The 13,821-nt window shown below is 38.9% G+C and overlaps 2 protein-coding genes across 2 annotated transcripts; both read left to right on the top strand.

Moving 5' to 3' along the window:
• Positions 1-4,066: 4,066 nt before the first annotated feature.
• On the top strand, positions 4,067-9,721 carry LOC143448703 (uncharacterized). The gene is made up of 10 exons (XM_076948553.1): positions 4,067-4,084; positions 4,264-4,371; positions 5,163-5,265; positions 5,437-5,567; positions 5,787-5,945; positions 6,070-6,234; positions 6,396-6,610; positions 8,778-8,905; positions 9,105-9,325; positions 9,587-9,721. The coding sequence occupies exons 1-9, from the start codon at positions 4,067-4,069 to the stop codon at positions 9,323-9,325; spliced, it is 1,248 nt and encodes a 415-aa protein (XP_076804668.1). The 3' UTR covers positions 9,587-9,721.
• On the top strand, positions 9,322-11,098 carry LOC143448692 (uncharacterized). Its single transcript, XM_076948542.1, has 5 exons — positions 9,322-9,829; positions 10,140-10,308; positions 10,603-10,692; positions 10,851-11,003; positions 11,066-11,098. The coding sequence occupies exons 1-5, from the start codon at positions 9,561-9,563 to the stop codon at positions 11,096-11,098; spliced, it is 714 nt and encodes a 237-aa protein (XP_076804657.1). The 5' UTR covers positions 9,322-9,560.
• The last annotated feature ends 2,723 nt before the right edge of the window (positions 11,099-13,821 follow it).

The following is a 13,821-nucleotide window of genomic DNA, read 5'->3' as shown; positions in this document are numbered from 1 at the left end:
TATGTCTTGTTATTGTTCTAGAGCCAGTGATCAGGTTGGAGAAGCCGATGCCACCACCGCGGCCTCAAGCAAATGCCGTACGTAACATTATATCGTTATTGCATATCAGCATTACTGGGATAACCTTCATTATTTTCATCTAAATATTTGTATTTCATTGAGAACAGAATGTTAGAAATAATCGGGCTTACCTAGCTAGTCGCTAAAAATACACTTTTGTTTTCTTAGTAATTCTTCTTAATTTCTTGCTTTGCCATGTTTCTCTTTTTCTGTCCTTCACATATCTTTCGCAAGACCCTGACAATAAATCTTAGTAATTCGCCTAAGTTTATAACTTTACTAATTTTGGCCTGAATCATCAACCAACCCAACCACTTGTACCTGTTGCTGGTATAAGTTCATATTATTCACAATATCTGCACTATAATAATTCATATAAGACGGGATGCAAGATGAAGCTCAATGTATCGATCACTTCATATCACCCATTACCAACCTGTTGTTCGACGTGATTTTAATGTAAATAATTCTCAATGAAGTTCATATGTTCTGATGAAAAATACTTCATAGAAGTGAAATATCTCACAGTCTTGTGTTATGGTGACAAATCATTGATGTTATTCATGCTTTCACTCACAAATCCTTTCTTAGTTTCTGATCGCTGAAAATTTAAGACTAATTGCATTTAATTTGCATTAAATTGGTGATAATTCTATTCTTTTAACTGTTGTGTAATCTATAAACAGTAGAAGCAAACACTTCTGCAATAATAATTTACAACTTATGCACTTATAATACAGAATGTTAGGGTGATTGAGGTTGTTGCTCATTCAGAGTGAAGGAGACCCACCATGAGAACGAAAGAGAATAGTTAGTCAAGTTATTGGTGCGTAAATGAGTAATATGCTTTAATGCGGAGAGAGGGCAAAATTATATAAATATCACAATATCTCAAAAATTACAAAATCCAAATTTATCAAACAAACATGGACAGATAGCTGAACATTTTTTATGAAAAGTCACCAAATTTTAATTTTCTACAGCAAACAATGCAACTGTACGCCACGTTTTGCTATGACTGTGTGCGGGAGAAGCAACAGTCGATTCAATCAACTGTCGGCTTGATAAAGTGTCGTTTGATAAACTGTCGTTTCGATCAGCTGTCGTTCGATTAAGTGTCTTTCGATAAACTGTCGTTCGATTAAGTGTCGTTCGATAAAGTGTCTTTCGATCAGGTGTCGCGTCACGGGGAGAAGCAACAGTCGATTCGATCAACTGTCGCTTTGATCAACTGTCGGCTCGATAAAGTGTCGTTCGATCAACTGTCGCTTCGATCAGCTGTCGTTCGATTAAGTGTCGTTCGATAAAGTGTCTTTCGATCAGGTGTCGCGTCACGGTATGTGACATATTTCATACTGCTGATGGTTTGCACTTGTAAACTTATGCTCAATCACAACATTTTTCATCAATATAACCACTATATAACCAAATATAATTTCACAGTTTTCTGAAGTAAAACTAAACTGAGAATATTTGCTTTTAAGTGGAAATGTGCACAACTCGTTGAATGCACTAAGCTAAACACCAGCAATTTACAATAGGAATAAATTTCATTTATATGATTTGTTGTGCTCGTTATGGTGTTGTATTATATGAACCAGTTAGTCCACGTTTAATATTTTGTGACAGAATTGTGTTTATTATTTGTGTCATAATTATGTCTCAGCATTGGCTGATAGACGGTCTTCTTACGCAGATTTGAACTCTTCAAGAGATCTCAGAAGTGGAGGGTGACCATCCCAGCCTAACCCTCATGTGAGTTCATTGTAGGTTTTATTGTTAATCTTTAGTTTGTAGCTTAAGCAGTCTTAGTATCTTTATTGGAAATGCTATTTTGAAGAAATTTTATGAAACTTTCTTCTTGGTTTTCTCAATGAAATACCATTTTGGTCATAAAATGGAGAGACTTGCAGTTTTCATTCTTGAAATACTGCTGTAATATTGTACCACACCACCGAGTGGTGCTAACTGTTAACAGAGGTACCCTGACATGGTTGATCACTAGCGCATGGGAGGTCTATGTCATTTAAATAATCAATGAAAGTAATGAAAGTAAATGATATTTAAGATATAAATTGCGTTCAAAGCTTAACCCAATCTGTTTGTTTTATGTAACAGGTCCACTCAATGGATGAAAGCTCGAATGTTAAAGCAAACAAACTTGACACAAGTTACTTTCTCGTTGAACGTAAAACATCTGAATCTGCTTCAAGGTTTGTTTGTTGTGATGTCAATTGTTTATTTCAATCGCAAAAGCAACTGTATAATTCTTCCGGCCAATAGGTTGTGTCATAGAGGGCGTGAATATTTTCGTTGCCATGAGTGTTGTAGAGAAAGGAAAAGTGGTTTTATGATGTTGCAAGGCCAGCTTAGGATATATATAATCAATTTGGAAATATACATTTTTACCTTGTGATATGATTTTGCAAGTAATCTGTTTGTTTCTATTGTAGTAATAAAATTAATAAGAGCCGCATCAGAACGATGAAAGAGCCACATGCGGCTCCGGAGCCGCAGGTTGCCGACCCCTGAACTAGCCGATAGATTCATTTGAGGATTTTGACAGGGTGGAATGACTGCTGGCAGAAAAATCACAAGCGGGCGTTCTTGTAAGTGAAAAATGTACGTTAATATCCAAGTTACTGATAATAATACGAATATCAAATATTTTCATCTCTATAATCTAATTGCAATGGGGGACTACCTTGACCTTTTTTCACTTACAACTTTGATAATGCTTCCATGTAGATTGTAGAAGCACGGTTACCAAACAGTAATTACTTGAATGGTCACAATAAACTATGCCTTTGTAACCAGTAACACAATGCCACCAAACAACTGATTCTTATCAGGATGTATTTTGATTTCCTATCTAGCACAATAAGTGGCATAACAGTGAAAGTTGTTATCAGCATGCTTCGGAGCAAATTGTTGACATCTGATGGATTTTTTAGGTTGCTTACTGCTTCATTGTTTTAAGATGTATTGTCAGTGTTATTTAGTATTATCTGTAGAAGATGTGTATTCCAATGTTTAGTTTTTATGTCATTATACTTTAGATGCTGCCGAAAATTCTGGTATCAAAGAAGCAGAGAGTATATGCGAGGTCATGAAATGATTAAAAACGCTATTGACAGGAAAGGGGAAAGTCGAAAAGGAATGAGAGTAAGTTTGGTAAGCTGTGTGGCATACGTGCTTAAGCCAAAAATTTATTATGAATGTAAAACTTAGTTTTTAGGCTTACTTAACTTGCTAGCTTGTCTTTGGGCTAGGCCTAGGCTATTAACTAAAATTTGATTGCACTCTTTCCAGAAATACTTTTGGCTGGCTTTTTTGTATTTAACGGCGTTTAATTCTTTGTTTATTCATTTTATTTGCAAAACTGGTAGAACAGTTATTGTTTTCGTGCTATAATGAAGTGTACGTATTTTTACGACAGAATGGATGCGTTTTAAGTTAATAAAAGCATAAAGCACTAATATTTTATTAAAATGTACGCAGACAAACGATGAAAAAGCTGATAGAAAATTTAACAAAGCACATTGTTCGGCTGGCTTCTAACGAGTCTTGTCTCTCTGGATTAGCACAATGACCGATAACGGAATGGTAGCATCAACTTTGACGGCCAGGGGCTGGGCGATCATTGACTGACATATATGCTAGTAGTACATAAATCAATTTTAACGCTTGCATGTGATTTGCAAGTAAGTCATTTCCGGCTTTGCGTCGATCCATATCGCTTCATTTTAGAGCCAGCCGACGTGAACATTTCAAGTTAGTGATGCAACCATCATCAATACTGTTTTGGCCATGATGTTTTAAAAATTGCCTTTACAGGCTTTGAGAGCATTAGGTACTACAATAGTTGCTATGGTTATTTTTGTAAGTTTCTACTACTGTTCCGCCTAAATCATGCTATTTAAATGGCCCTTTTCAGAATTACCGTCTTCGACGAGCGACTGCATCCATTTTGTTGCTGGGAAGCCTGACTGTAAACGAAAGCCCTATGCATCGCAAGTCATTGGTACTGCTGATGGCGCTACCAAAACCATTGTTTCGACATAAAGCTGCAAGCTGCAATCGACCAGGTATTGTGTTTTCAAAATGGCTGCCTGTCGGCAGCGTTTTCGAAAATGTACATGCGCATTGGACCGGAAAATTTCTTACTTTTTTTAATATGACGCATTAATATGACGTACAAAGTACAAAACTGACTTGAACAAGACCTTGAGTGTTTCAAAGGCTCGTGCCACCCCGCTCACGCTGGCTGCTGCGAATGGTCATGTCCAAACTTGCATGTTATTGGTGGAGGTATTTAAAACGTGATGTTACCTTATCATAACTTGTATGTATGTAGTCGTACATGTCACTTTAAATAAGTGCTTCCCAACGTTTGTGTTACGCGGTTGATTTAGGAGGGTTGCCAGCTTTACGATGCACAGTCATGTTTCAGAACTTGGATTGGGGTAACTTATACCGCATGAAACTCTGGTCTCTGGGTTGGAGCTTTTTGTTTCTTAATTTTTTGTGCTATATCATAGTAATAGCTACAATTTTTTGTTTGTTATAAAAAAGATGATCATTTGTTACAAAATGAGCACAAGGGAAAAATAAAATGTGGCAGTGTCGTTCACACAATAATGAAACATGGCTTAATCAATTTTTGTTGTCTACTTGTTACCTGATTAGACACTTTGCCTCGTGTTGACACAGCTTAACCGTTTTAAATGAAACAGTAACAGCTTGCCAAATGCAAGACAGAATAATCCTTGGAAATCATAAAATAATACTACTGTCAAAATTCCACTTTAAAAACAACACAATATAGTGTTAACGTATCAAAAAAACTAAAACAAGTGAGTAACGAAATTACACAACTAAAGCAAATGTGTTATGACAGTGTTGACTGTTGTAAAGTTGTTTGGATTTACCCTGAACGTTATAATGGACTTTAAAAACAAAATATCTCGTTAAACGTAAACATTATAAGCGGTTATACAGCAGCATTTCATGTGCATTTTAAGGTACAAGATTTACCTTGTTTAACATGTGGTGGCAGAACTGTTTTTTTATGCTTAAAATTTGCTTTGTTTACTTTTTAGTTTGGTGCACTCATAGAAATAAGGGACGAGTTGCAAAGGACGGCATTGATTCATGCAGCAATGAATGGACATTATCCTGTAATCACCTATCTTCTACATAAAGGTAAGAGGATGCCTTTAGGTTGTAAAGTTTTGCTATAATCATGTACTACATCTCACAGTGAAACTACAGTACCTTGTAATTTTGTATAACTTATCATTAATCTTATCAAATATTGCCTTTAGTCACGTTGATGATTTCAATTTCAGACACAGTTACGTTGTTTGGTTGTAGGTGCCGATCAAAATGTTGCCGATTCATCAAACAACTCAGCCATTCATTATGCAGCAGCTTATGGATGGTACCACTGTGTGCTGGTACTTCTACAAGCTTCTGCCAACTCCGATGTGTATAATGACAGAAAGGTTCGCCAAAATCACTTTGTTCGTATTCACAGAGTTAAATGGAATGCATACTGTCATGCTTTATAGGCTGTGTTGGCTGTTTTGTTCATGTTACCACTCATTAACTGCTCCAAACATTACACAACAAATTCCAGTCAGTAGTTGTGCGTTAAGAATTTTTTATAAACTGGCAAAAGTCTGGATATTCACAACAATAAGAACAATTTTTTATTGTTTTAGATGCCCCCAATAGGAGTGACCTTGTTGAAAGATCACAGAGAAACTGCCCACTTGTTGGCAGAACATCACGCCGATGCCTATTTCCGTGATGAGCGTGGCCGCACTATAGTAGCAAGACTACTTGCTGAAGAACCATTGACACGGGGCCTTTTTGATCGGGTGACTTATTTGATCGATACTTGATAAGTTGATACTCGATAATATGACATTTAAGAAGGAAGTCAGCCTAAAAATTGTAGCACCTAGAGTCTAGACTTTCCAAACCACCATGTTTTTATTAAAGACAAAGAAGCTTGAAGACCAGGCCTGTCCTTTGCTTGAAGCTTTGGTTATGGCATCTAAGTCTGACGTGAGTACGATTGTTGGAAAAACTCGTCGAAATTATCGCAACCCAAATGATGAAGGAAAATCCGCCGCCCATTATCTCAGTAAATCAGCCATTGACAAGGTAAGTGCCTACAATCTATTTTTGTAATGTTAAAGGGTTATTTGGAAAATGGAACTGTGCATTTTCTGCCTGAGAAGTAAAGTTTTTAGCACCAACTTTAATAGATGAAAATTATTTGCTTTGAAAGGTATTTGCTGTTAACAAAAGTAAATTTCTCAAAGGAATGCAAAGTCCTGGCATGTCTTCTTCGCCACAAGCCAAAGTTGGATCTATTGGATAGCCAAGGTGCTTCACCGTTAATCACGACGCTGTTGAATCGAAAAGGTCGCGCTGAACAGATGCTGTTGGATGCTGGCGCTCAGCCAAACTTTTGCTCAAACAACCCTAAGCACAAATATCCTATCGCTCCTTTAACTCTTGCTGTTGCCAGACATGGGTATGTTGTGCTGGTTGTGTAATGACCTGTTTTTACCGACTTACAAACAGTAGTATTGTACGAAATACTTCACAAATACTTCTTAATGTATTATATATTAATTACGGCTCGGGTTCCAAATAGCGACTGTCAATAGAGCGACCACACGAAAGCGACCTCACTTCTTTTATTAAATCCAAGGCTTAGGCGCACACGCACTCTTTCACCCCCTCCACATATACCTTCCATCCCCCACACCTCTCTACACACGTATGCACGCACAAACAGGCAAACACTGCGTAGTGAAAGATTGAAACCAAAAGGGACTTTAAAACAACCAAAAGTCTTGCAATAAAAATCAAGCCACGTTTATTTCTAAATTGTGAGCAAGGGCTCGAAGGAACTGCCGCAGATCATACTGGCCTCGATTTTGCTGTACAACAGTGATTCGTGTGTTCATTGTCACCTATCTTTTCATTCGCTGAGTCAGGTCTCTGCCTTGTAGTAGCTGGGTTCGGTTTGCCCCTTGAAGGGCTTCCTCCCGTCTTAAAGCTTCGATGAATCGAAAGATGGAAGGATGATGAGTTTCCGTTGATCCCTGAAACACATTGTGCCAACTCTCTAGCTGGTTGTTGGTTCGTGGCAGTCCCGCATCTTGTCTGGCTTTCACACTCCGCATATGTACGGGAAACAATGGCTGTCGTCTGTCTCCCCGTCTGTTTCTTCGGCCCACGTAGTGGTCTTCGAAGTAATTTACGAGAGGCATTACTTCTGCTTTCCTTTTCCGTCTGATGGTTTGACGCAGATTTGTGGAAGAGCCAACAGCTGCTGCAACTTCTTCATTAACTTCGGTCAATGCATCCTGCACGATTCTTCGTGGTGGATCCCGTGCTCTTACTGCAGCTGTTTTTACACTGTTTTCAACTCTCCTGGCTGCCACTTCCGTAGGGTTTGGTGGATGCGTGTGGACGCCACTGCTCACTGGGGGCTGTTGTTGCTCACGATACTGAAGGCTTGTCGTTAGGCGACCTTTACAACCTGTTTTAGCACATCTCCAATTGATTGTATTTAACTTTGTTTTGTCTTTCCTGTACAAAAAGCCTTCATAACTTATCATGTCACTTCCTTTTCTTGAAATTATAAAATCCATTGGGGCAAATTTTTCAAACGACCTTAAAATTAATGTGACACGTCATAGTGTTGCCTTCCATTTATAAATGCCTCATTCGACTCAGTGAACACGAGTTAAGTCTAGGCTTACCATACGTCCCGTTTTAGCCGGGACAGTCCCGCTTTTAAAGGCTTTGTCCCGGCGTCTCGATCAGTCAACTAAAAGTCCCGCTTTGGCATTTACTGAGCCAGCATTGCCCCACACTACACGAATATTAGCATGATGTGATTGGTCTGTTTAGCTAACTTCCTGAAGAGTGATGCGTGTTCTCGTTTCGTTGTGTTAAATGTGAAAGTAATTGTTACATCATTGTAGCGGGTAATTGGTCCAGTGGTGAGTTGATTGTTAGCGCATTCGCTTGTTCACTGTTCAGTAATAGTAGGCTAGGAGGAGGAGATGATCCTTTTGCAGTTGGGTTATTGAAAGAACTTATTTCGTACGGTTCCGGTACTTGTTTGCATTTTCTTCTGCAAAAACCATTTGAATGTGAAAGCCCTTATCACCTGCAAAATTAAAACTGACTTTTCCTGCTGTGGTTTTTATGAGAAAATAAAGTTGAATATAGACTTCTGGAAGAAAGTATTGTCTACAGAAAAGTATGATTGGACGATTATGTAAATTTACAAATGCTTGAACATTGTTTTGTTTCCTAGCAAAATCCATTATTTTAGTTTTTCTTGGTGTCTTACTACTTTAGCTGTCCCTGACGATAGGAATCCAAAATAGTCTCATACTTCTAGTAAAATGTAAACCACATTTATCTGATAGGGCTTGTTGTTCTGAAGCGTCCCGCTTTTCAATGAAAAAAATATGGTAAGCCTAGTTAAGTCGCTATCATAACAGTCCTGTTTTAATGCGGTCGGCATTTATACCATCGCTGTTTGGAATGTCGCTCACTTGATTACGTCGCTATTATGAAGTCGCCATTATGACAGTCGCTGTTTTGACAGTGGCTATCCGGCCTGGATGCCATTAATTACGCAGTACATGGATGTATGTGTTTTTCTAACATTTCAGTCCTGGCGATCGCAGCCTGCTTCCGGCTATCCGAGCTCTTCTTCAAACAATATCAGACATCAAACTCGTGCCACCCGATCCCAGGAATGGAAGAACTGCGCTCATGTTTGCGGTTGAAAAGGGAGAAGGTGGTTAAACTGATGTAAACCTAAGCATGGGCAATGAGCATAAATCCCTAATCCTGTAACTGCCTGAGATTGTGGAATATAAAACCCAAATTCAGGACCATAATTATTCTGTTCCATCTTTCTGTTCCAGTCAATAGCCACTTTTACATACGATAAAAGCATTATTGTACAAAGGCTTCGACAAAGTTTTCTTTTATAGAAATTGACCTGGTGAATGCCTTGCTTGAGAAGCAAGCGTCATTGAAAGAATGTGATGCCCAGTGCAGAACACCTTTTCATCTTGCTGTCAATGCAAGTGGCCCATCATCTGCCCTCTTTGACATTCCTGATCTGCTGATAGAGAAAGGCGCCAGTCTCACAGTTGCTGATAAATTTGGACGGGTTCCTCTTCATTACGCTTACGTGAAGATTGGCAATTAAGTTTAGCTTCTTAGACACTTGCATTATCTCATTTTATTTTCATGAGCAATAAATTTGTACAGGTCCGGTTGATAATGATATGATGAAATCATATGTATAATGCATTAATGCTATTGCTAAACATGAGAGTTATGCATTCAAATACATCTCCATTGTGTAACATTAAATGAAGCAACAAGAGAAACTATTGTATTACGGTTGATAACAACGCATGTATTTACAGCAATGAGCATCTATGCCATTGAGCTTATTATTTCTCAGAGAATTGGTTACTTCGGAGAAAGGGTGTGATCCCATTGAACTCACGACACTGCTCACTTCAGGAATGTCCGGTGAGGAGGTGGACACCGCTGACGCTTCAGGTCGAACTCCTCTTCACGAAGCTGCTCGTCAAGGTGCGATGATATGCTGCATGCATCTCGTCGAGAGAGGGGCAAACATCAACAGACAAGATTCGGATTGCAACTCTCCAATGAGCCTCGCTGTCAAAGCCGGCCATAACAGGTGAGGTTAAGTTCTTAAGCACTGGTCTTTTTCTATGAAGTCTATTGAAAACGTGATATTTTAAAGTAATTGTGCCATGTTGTGGAAAATTATTTGGTTGTCAGTTGTCGCATCATTCACTTTGCTGTTTTGCATTCACCGCTTAACTGGGTGTCTTGTTTTAAGCGAAATGTACTTCATGCGTATCTGATCAAAGTATTGTGAACTCTATGAACTCATGTTTAGATTTGCTTTTAAATCGAGGAAATGGTTGTTGTTTGTCTGTAAAAGCTGATGAGCACTAAAAGAATTCTTTGACATATTTTTCCAGTTGTGTGATGATGTTGATCCGGAAAGGTACTAACGTCAACACAAACGTAATCACAATCCCACGTCCACTAAGTGGAGCTGATACCCAGGAAGAAACTTCCCACAGGAAATGGAGACTGAAGTCTGCTATTGCCCCGCCACCCAAGCCCACTTGTGAACCGGCTTTCAAGGTGAAACTACTTAATAAAACATTGCACCAAATTTTTGGAAAAATAACAACTGTAGAAGTGTTCATGTTGTATTGGACACTAACATGTATAAGGTCCTTTCCCAGAGTATAAGATTACTAGACGTACAACGCGCAGAATATAGTGTTAATGTTCAATACAGTATGAAGATTTTTGCGCTTACTGTCTTTTTTGCCAAAATTTGCCCCATTCAATTCTCCCAAAGTTATACTTAATACATGTTAAGCTACAGGGGAGCTCTCAGCCATGCACATTCCAACCTTGTGTTTGTTACAGGTTGTTGTGGAGAAAGGCTGGCAAGGTGTTACTTATGTTATGCTGGATAGGCTTGAAGCTTGTGGAGTGAAGTATGCGTCAGCAGTAGAAGTGAGCACCAATTTACCATTAATGTTTAAATAATAGTTTTATTTTTTAGTCTTTAATGTCTCATTAAATGTTACTTTTAAACTTCTGTTTTTATTTTGCATTGAATACCAACCACATCTGTCCACGACTTTGCGCCATTGTTTACATTTTCTTTGCAGTCGGCGATGCGAGCTCGAAAATACCAGGTCGTTTTATCTCTACTTCGCAAACAGAGAGATTCTAGCAAGCTGTGTGAAAAGAATGACCTGAAGCGGAACCTTCTCCACGTTCTTGCAATAAATCGACCAACCAACACTGATGTTCAGATCAAGGTAGAAATGATTTTTAGATTTCCATTGAGTGATTTTTTGTTTAATAATAAAATACATTTTAGTGGGCATGCCTGACCATAAAAGGACCATTTTGAACCTTCTAAATCTAATGCATTAACATTAATGCTGCTGCTATCCATCCATCTGCTGCTGCTACTAATTCTATGGATATGGCAGTTTTGTGTCGGATAGCGGGGATTCCGGTTGTTCGGGGTACGGATTAACGAGGTCCCACTGTATACGGTCTTTGAAATATTACTGGTAACCAACTATGAAATTTTAATGCAGCCGAAATTCGCTAAACGCTAGATGACGCAGCAGAGTTATTTTCATATACAGTACTGACAAATCTTGGCAGAGCTGTGAGAACGATAACTTGCGTTTAAAATGTCTATTATATAGAATAGATTGTTGCTAAAAATTTAGATTCTGACATTTCATATACGTAAACTCAAACGAATCTTGACATTTTCCAAAAATGTTTGAATATCTATAATTATAATTATGAACAATAATCATATTCATATAACGCACCATCACCACGCACCGCACCACTTATGCTACTTGATGAATACTATACGGTGGATTTTGAATAATATTATTTATATTTGTGCTTTAAAATCTAATGTGCTGCAACACTTTATTTTTCTGATAGTTAAGTTATAAACAGAATAATGGTTCCAACCTTTATGTTAAACTTCTGAGCAAGATTAGCATAGCGTACTAATATGTGTCTTGCATGCTCAAAAAATGGGTTCCAAATCATTTTCGTGGTACATGAGTCCGGCTTATTTTCAATATAAGTGCTGTCGGCATTTTGTGCGTAAAAGCTAAGTTTTTGCCCATTTTCAAAATTTGGAGCTGAAAAAGTATTAACTGCAGTTGAATAGTTGAGTCACGTAATAAAGCATGTAATTATAACATATAATTATAGTTGTATAACTATACATTATCATTATCATATATAATCACAACTTAACTTCGTGAGAAGGTATCTTTGTTTTATTTCTTGTTATCGCTTATTAGCAATTTAATTGTTGTCGTAACTCGTAACTGTATGCTACGCCTACACATCGCGACATTTGTGCTTAGTCATTAAAAGTGACCTTGACGTTTGCACTTTTTAACACGACTGACGTAATATGTTCGTACGATTCGATATCTCTCTGTCTGCGCGCTACTCGCGAATCAGCACGAGTTTATAAAGCGAAGCGATGTGAACGGAAATATTCAACACAATATACACGAACATTTCAGAATGTGTGACCGATAAAGGTAAAGCGTTGGCAATGGGAATTATATTCAGTTAAAACTAGGATGTTATGAAATCACCTGGTAACGCACTAAACAGCGTTTTCACATAAAGTTATTTAGGGCAGTTTCCAAATATTAAACGACAATAATTGTGGTTTCATCAAGTTGCAACTGCAGCTAGATTGCAGCTTGCAGAAATGCTAGTTGCAGTTTTATTATGAACAATGTTTCAGTAACTAAATGGCGCATGTTTCCACAATTCATATAGTGGTATTGGATGTGGCTCCCAAGCCACTACATTCCTCCCCCGCTACGGAAGGAAAAAAAAAATTGGCAATTAAAAAGTAACATCCTGATTACGTGGGTAGCATAAAAACAACACAATGATTAAGATTACAGATAACAGAGTAATTACAGTTTTGCAACCACCCTCTGCTACCAGTTGGTGGGTGTCTCACACATCAATCGGTGTTTCAGATAAACTTTGAACCGTTCGTAAGCCTGGGTTTCAAGTGGCATTGAGTTTCTCAGGCGGAGGAAAAACCGCAGCAAGTCGGTTGCCAGGACAGCCGCTGTGGCTCCTATCATTGTGAAGATTTTGGTCTCACAACTAATCTGTGGAACGAGGTCGAACATTGCTTCAAGTCGCTGGAACCATATCTCCAGGTCCTCTGCCGAAGTGGTTGGTGGTGATGAAAATGCTAGGACCTTTGTTGAAATGTCGGTTAATTGTAAAATGTCTAGTGCCAATATCTCATAATATTTGTAAATCGGATGAAGTACTGTTTGTTTCAAAAACGCCATCTCCCGCCGCCTGAGCAGGGGGTAATCCGAGCCTTGTTCTCCCGGTCTGATGATCGACGGTTGTGGAGCGGGATCTGGCTGTTCATCCGGTGAGTCTGGTGAATCAGGAATCGGTGGGTCTGGCATTGCGAGGTTGATAAACGCACGCGCCGGCCAAGGAGAAACCAGCGCATCCGACGTTTCACTGTCCATTTGTACGTCAGATCTTGGTTCCGGGGGTTCCAACATGTTGGAATTGTTTGTCAGCAACGGCAAAGAATGGCAAATCTGTATAGAAACCAGAAGGTTAAGGGTAATTCTTTGAACAACTCAGGTCATGCGTAGGAAGGAGAGCATGCTATATGCGACAAAAATTGGTAAAGCTACAATTGCAAGACATGGCGACGTATTAAGGAAAAGGTTAGTAATTAGGAGGCATGCGATACGCAAGATAAACACTAAAAATTGTCGGTCGACAACGACAAAAGGGAAATGGCAAAAGGTTACATGCATACGACATTCGGGGCCCCGAAAAAAACGTTTATACAGGTAATAAAACTTAAAGTGTGTTTGTGTCCGCGAATTCATCACGGGACGACGCAGCGGGCGGCGCGTCATCGGAAGGTCGAGAAGACGACGGTTGGTCACGAGAACGTCGAAGCAAGGGCGACGGATGAGTTTGTTGTGGAAGTGCATCTCGATGGCTGCGTCCAGCGCGAATACGGGATACAAGGGATCTGGCATAACGCAAATGCTGCGGAGATGATCGGATAAACCCGAT

The sequence above is a fragment of the Clavelina lepadiformis genome, chromosome 1 (assembly GCF_947623445.1).
Source record: "Clavelina lepadiformis chromosome 1, kaClaLepa1.1, whole genome shotgun sequence".
Taxonomy (NCBI): Eukaryota; Metazoa; Chordata; class Ascidiacea; order Aplousobranchia; family Clavelinidae; genus Clavelina; species Clavelina lepadiformis.
This window is presented reverse-complemented; position numbering and strand designations above follow the sequence as displayed.

What these genes read in the sequence shown, in the direction of transcription:
- LOC143448703 (XM_076948553.1), top strand. An exon ending in CTTGCATGTTATTGGTGGAG is followed by an intron (nt 4,372 to 5,162) that starts GTATTTAAAACG and finishes TTTACTTTTTAG; the next exon opens with TTTGGTGCACTCATAGAAAT. An exon ending in GTAAATCAGCCATTGACAAG is followed by an intron (nt 6,235 to 6,395) that starts GTAAGTGCCTAC and finishes AATTTCTCAAAG; the next exon opens with GAATGCAAAGTCCTGGCATG.
- LOC143448692 (XM_076948542.1), top strand. Translation starts at nt 9,561, where the DNA reads ATGCCATTGAGCTTATTATTTCTCAGAGAATTGGTTACTTCGGAGAAA. An exon ending in AGTATGCGTCAGCAGTAGAA is followed by an intron (nt 10,693 to 10,850) that starts GTGAGCACCAAT and finishes TTTTCTTTGCAG; the next exon opens with TCGGCGATGCGAGCTCGAAA. An exon ending in ACACTGATGTTCAGATCAAG is followed by an intron (nt 11,004 to 11,065) that starts GTAGAAATGATT and finishes AATACATTTTAG; the next exon opens with TGGGCATGCCTGACCATAAA.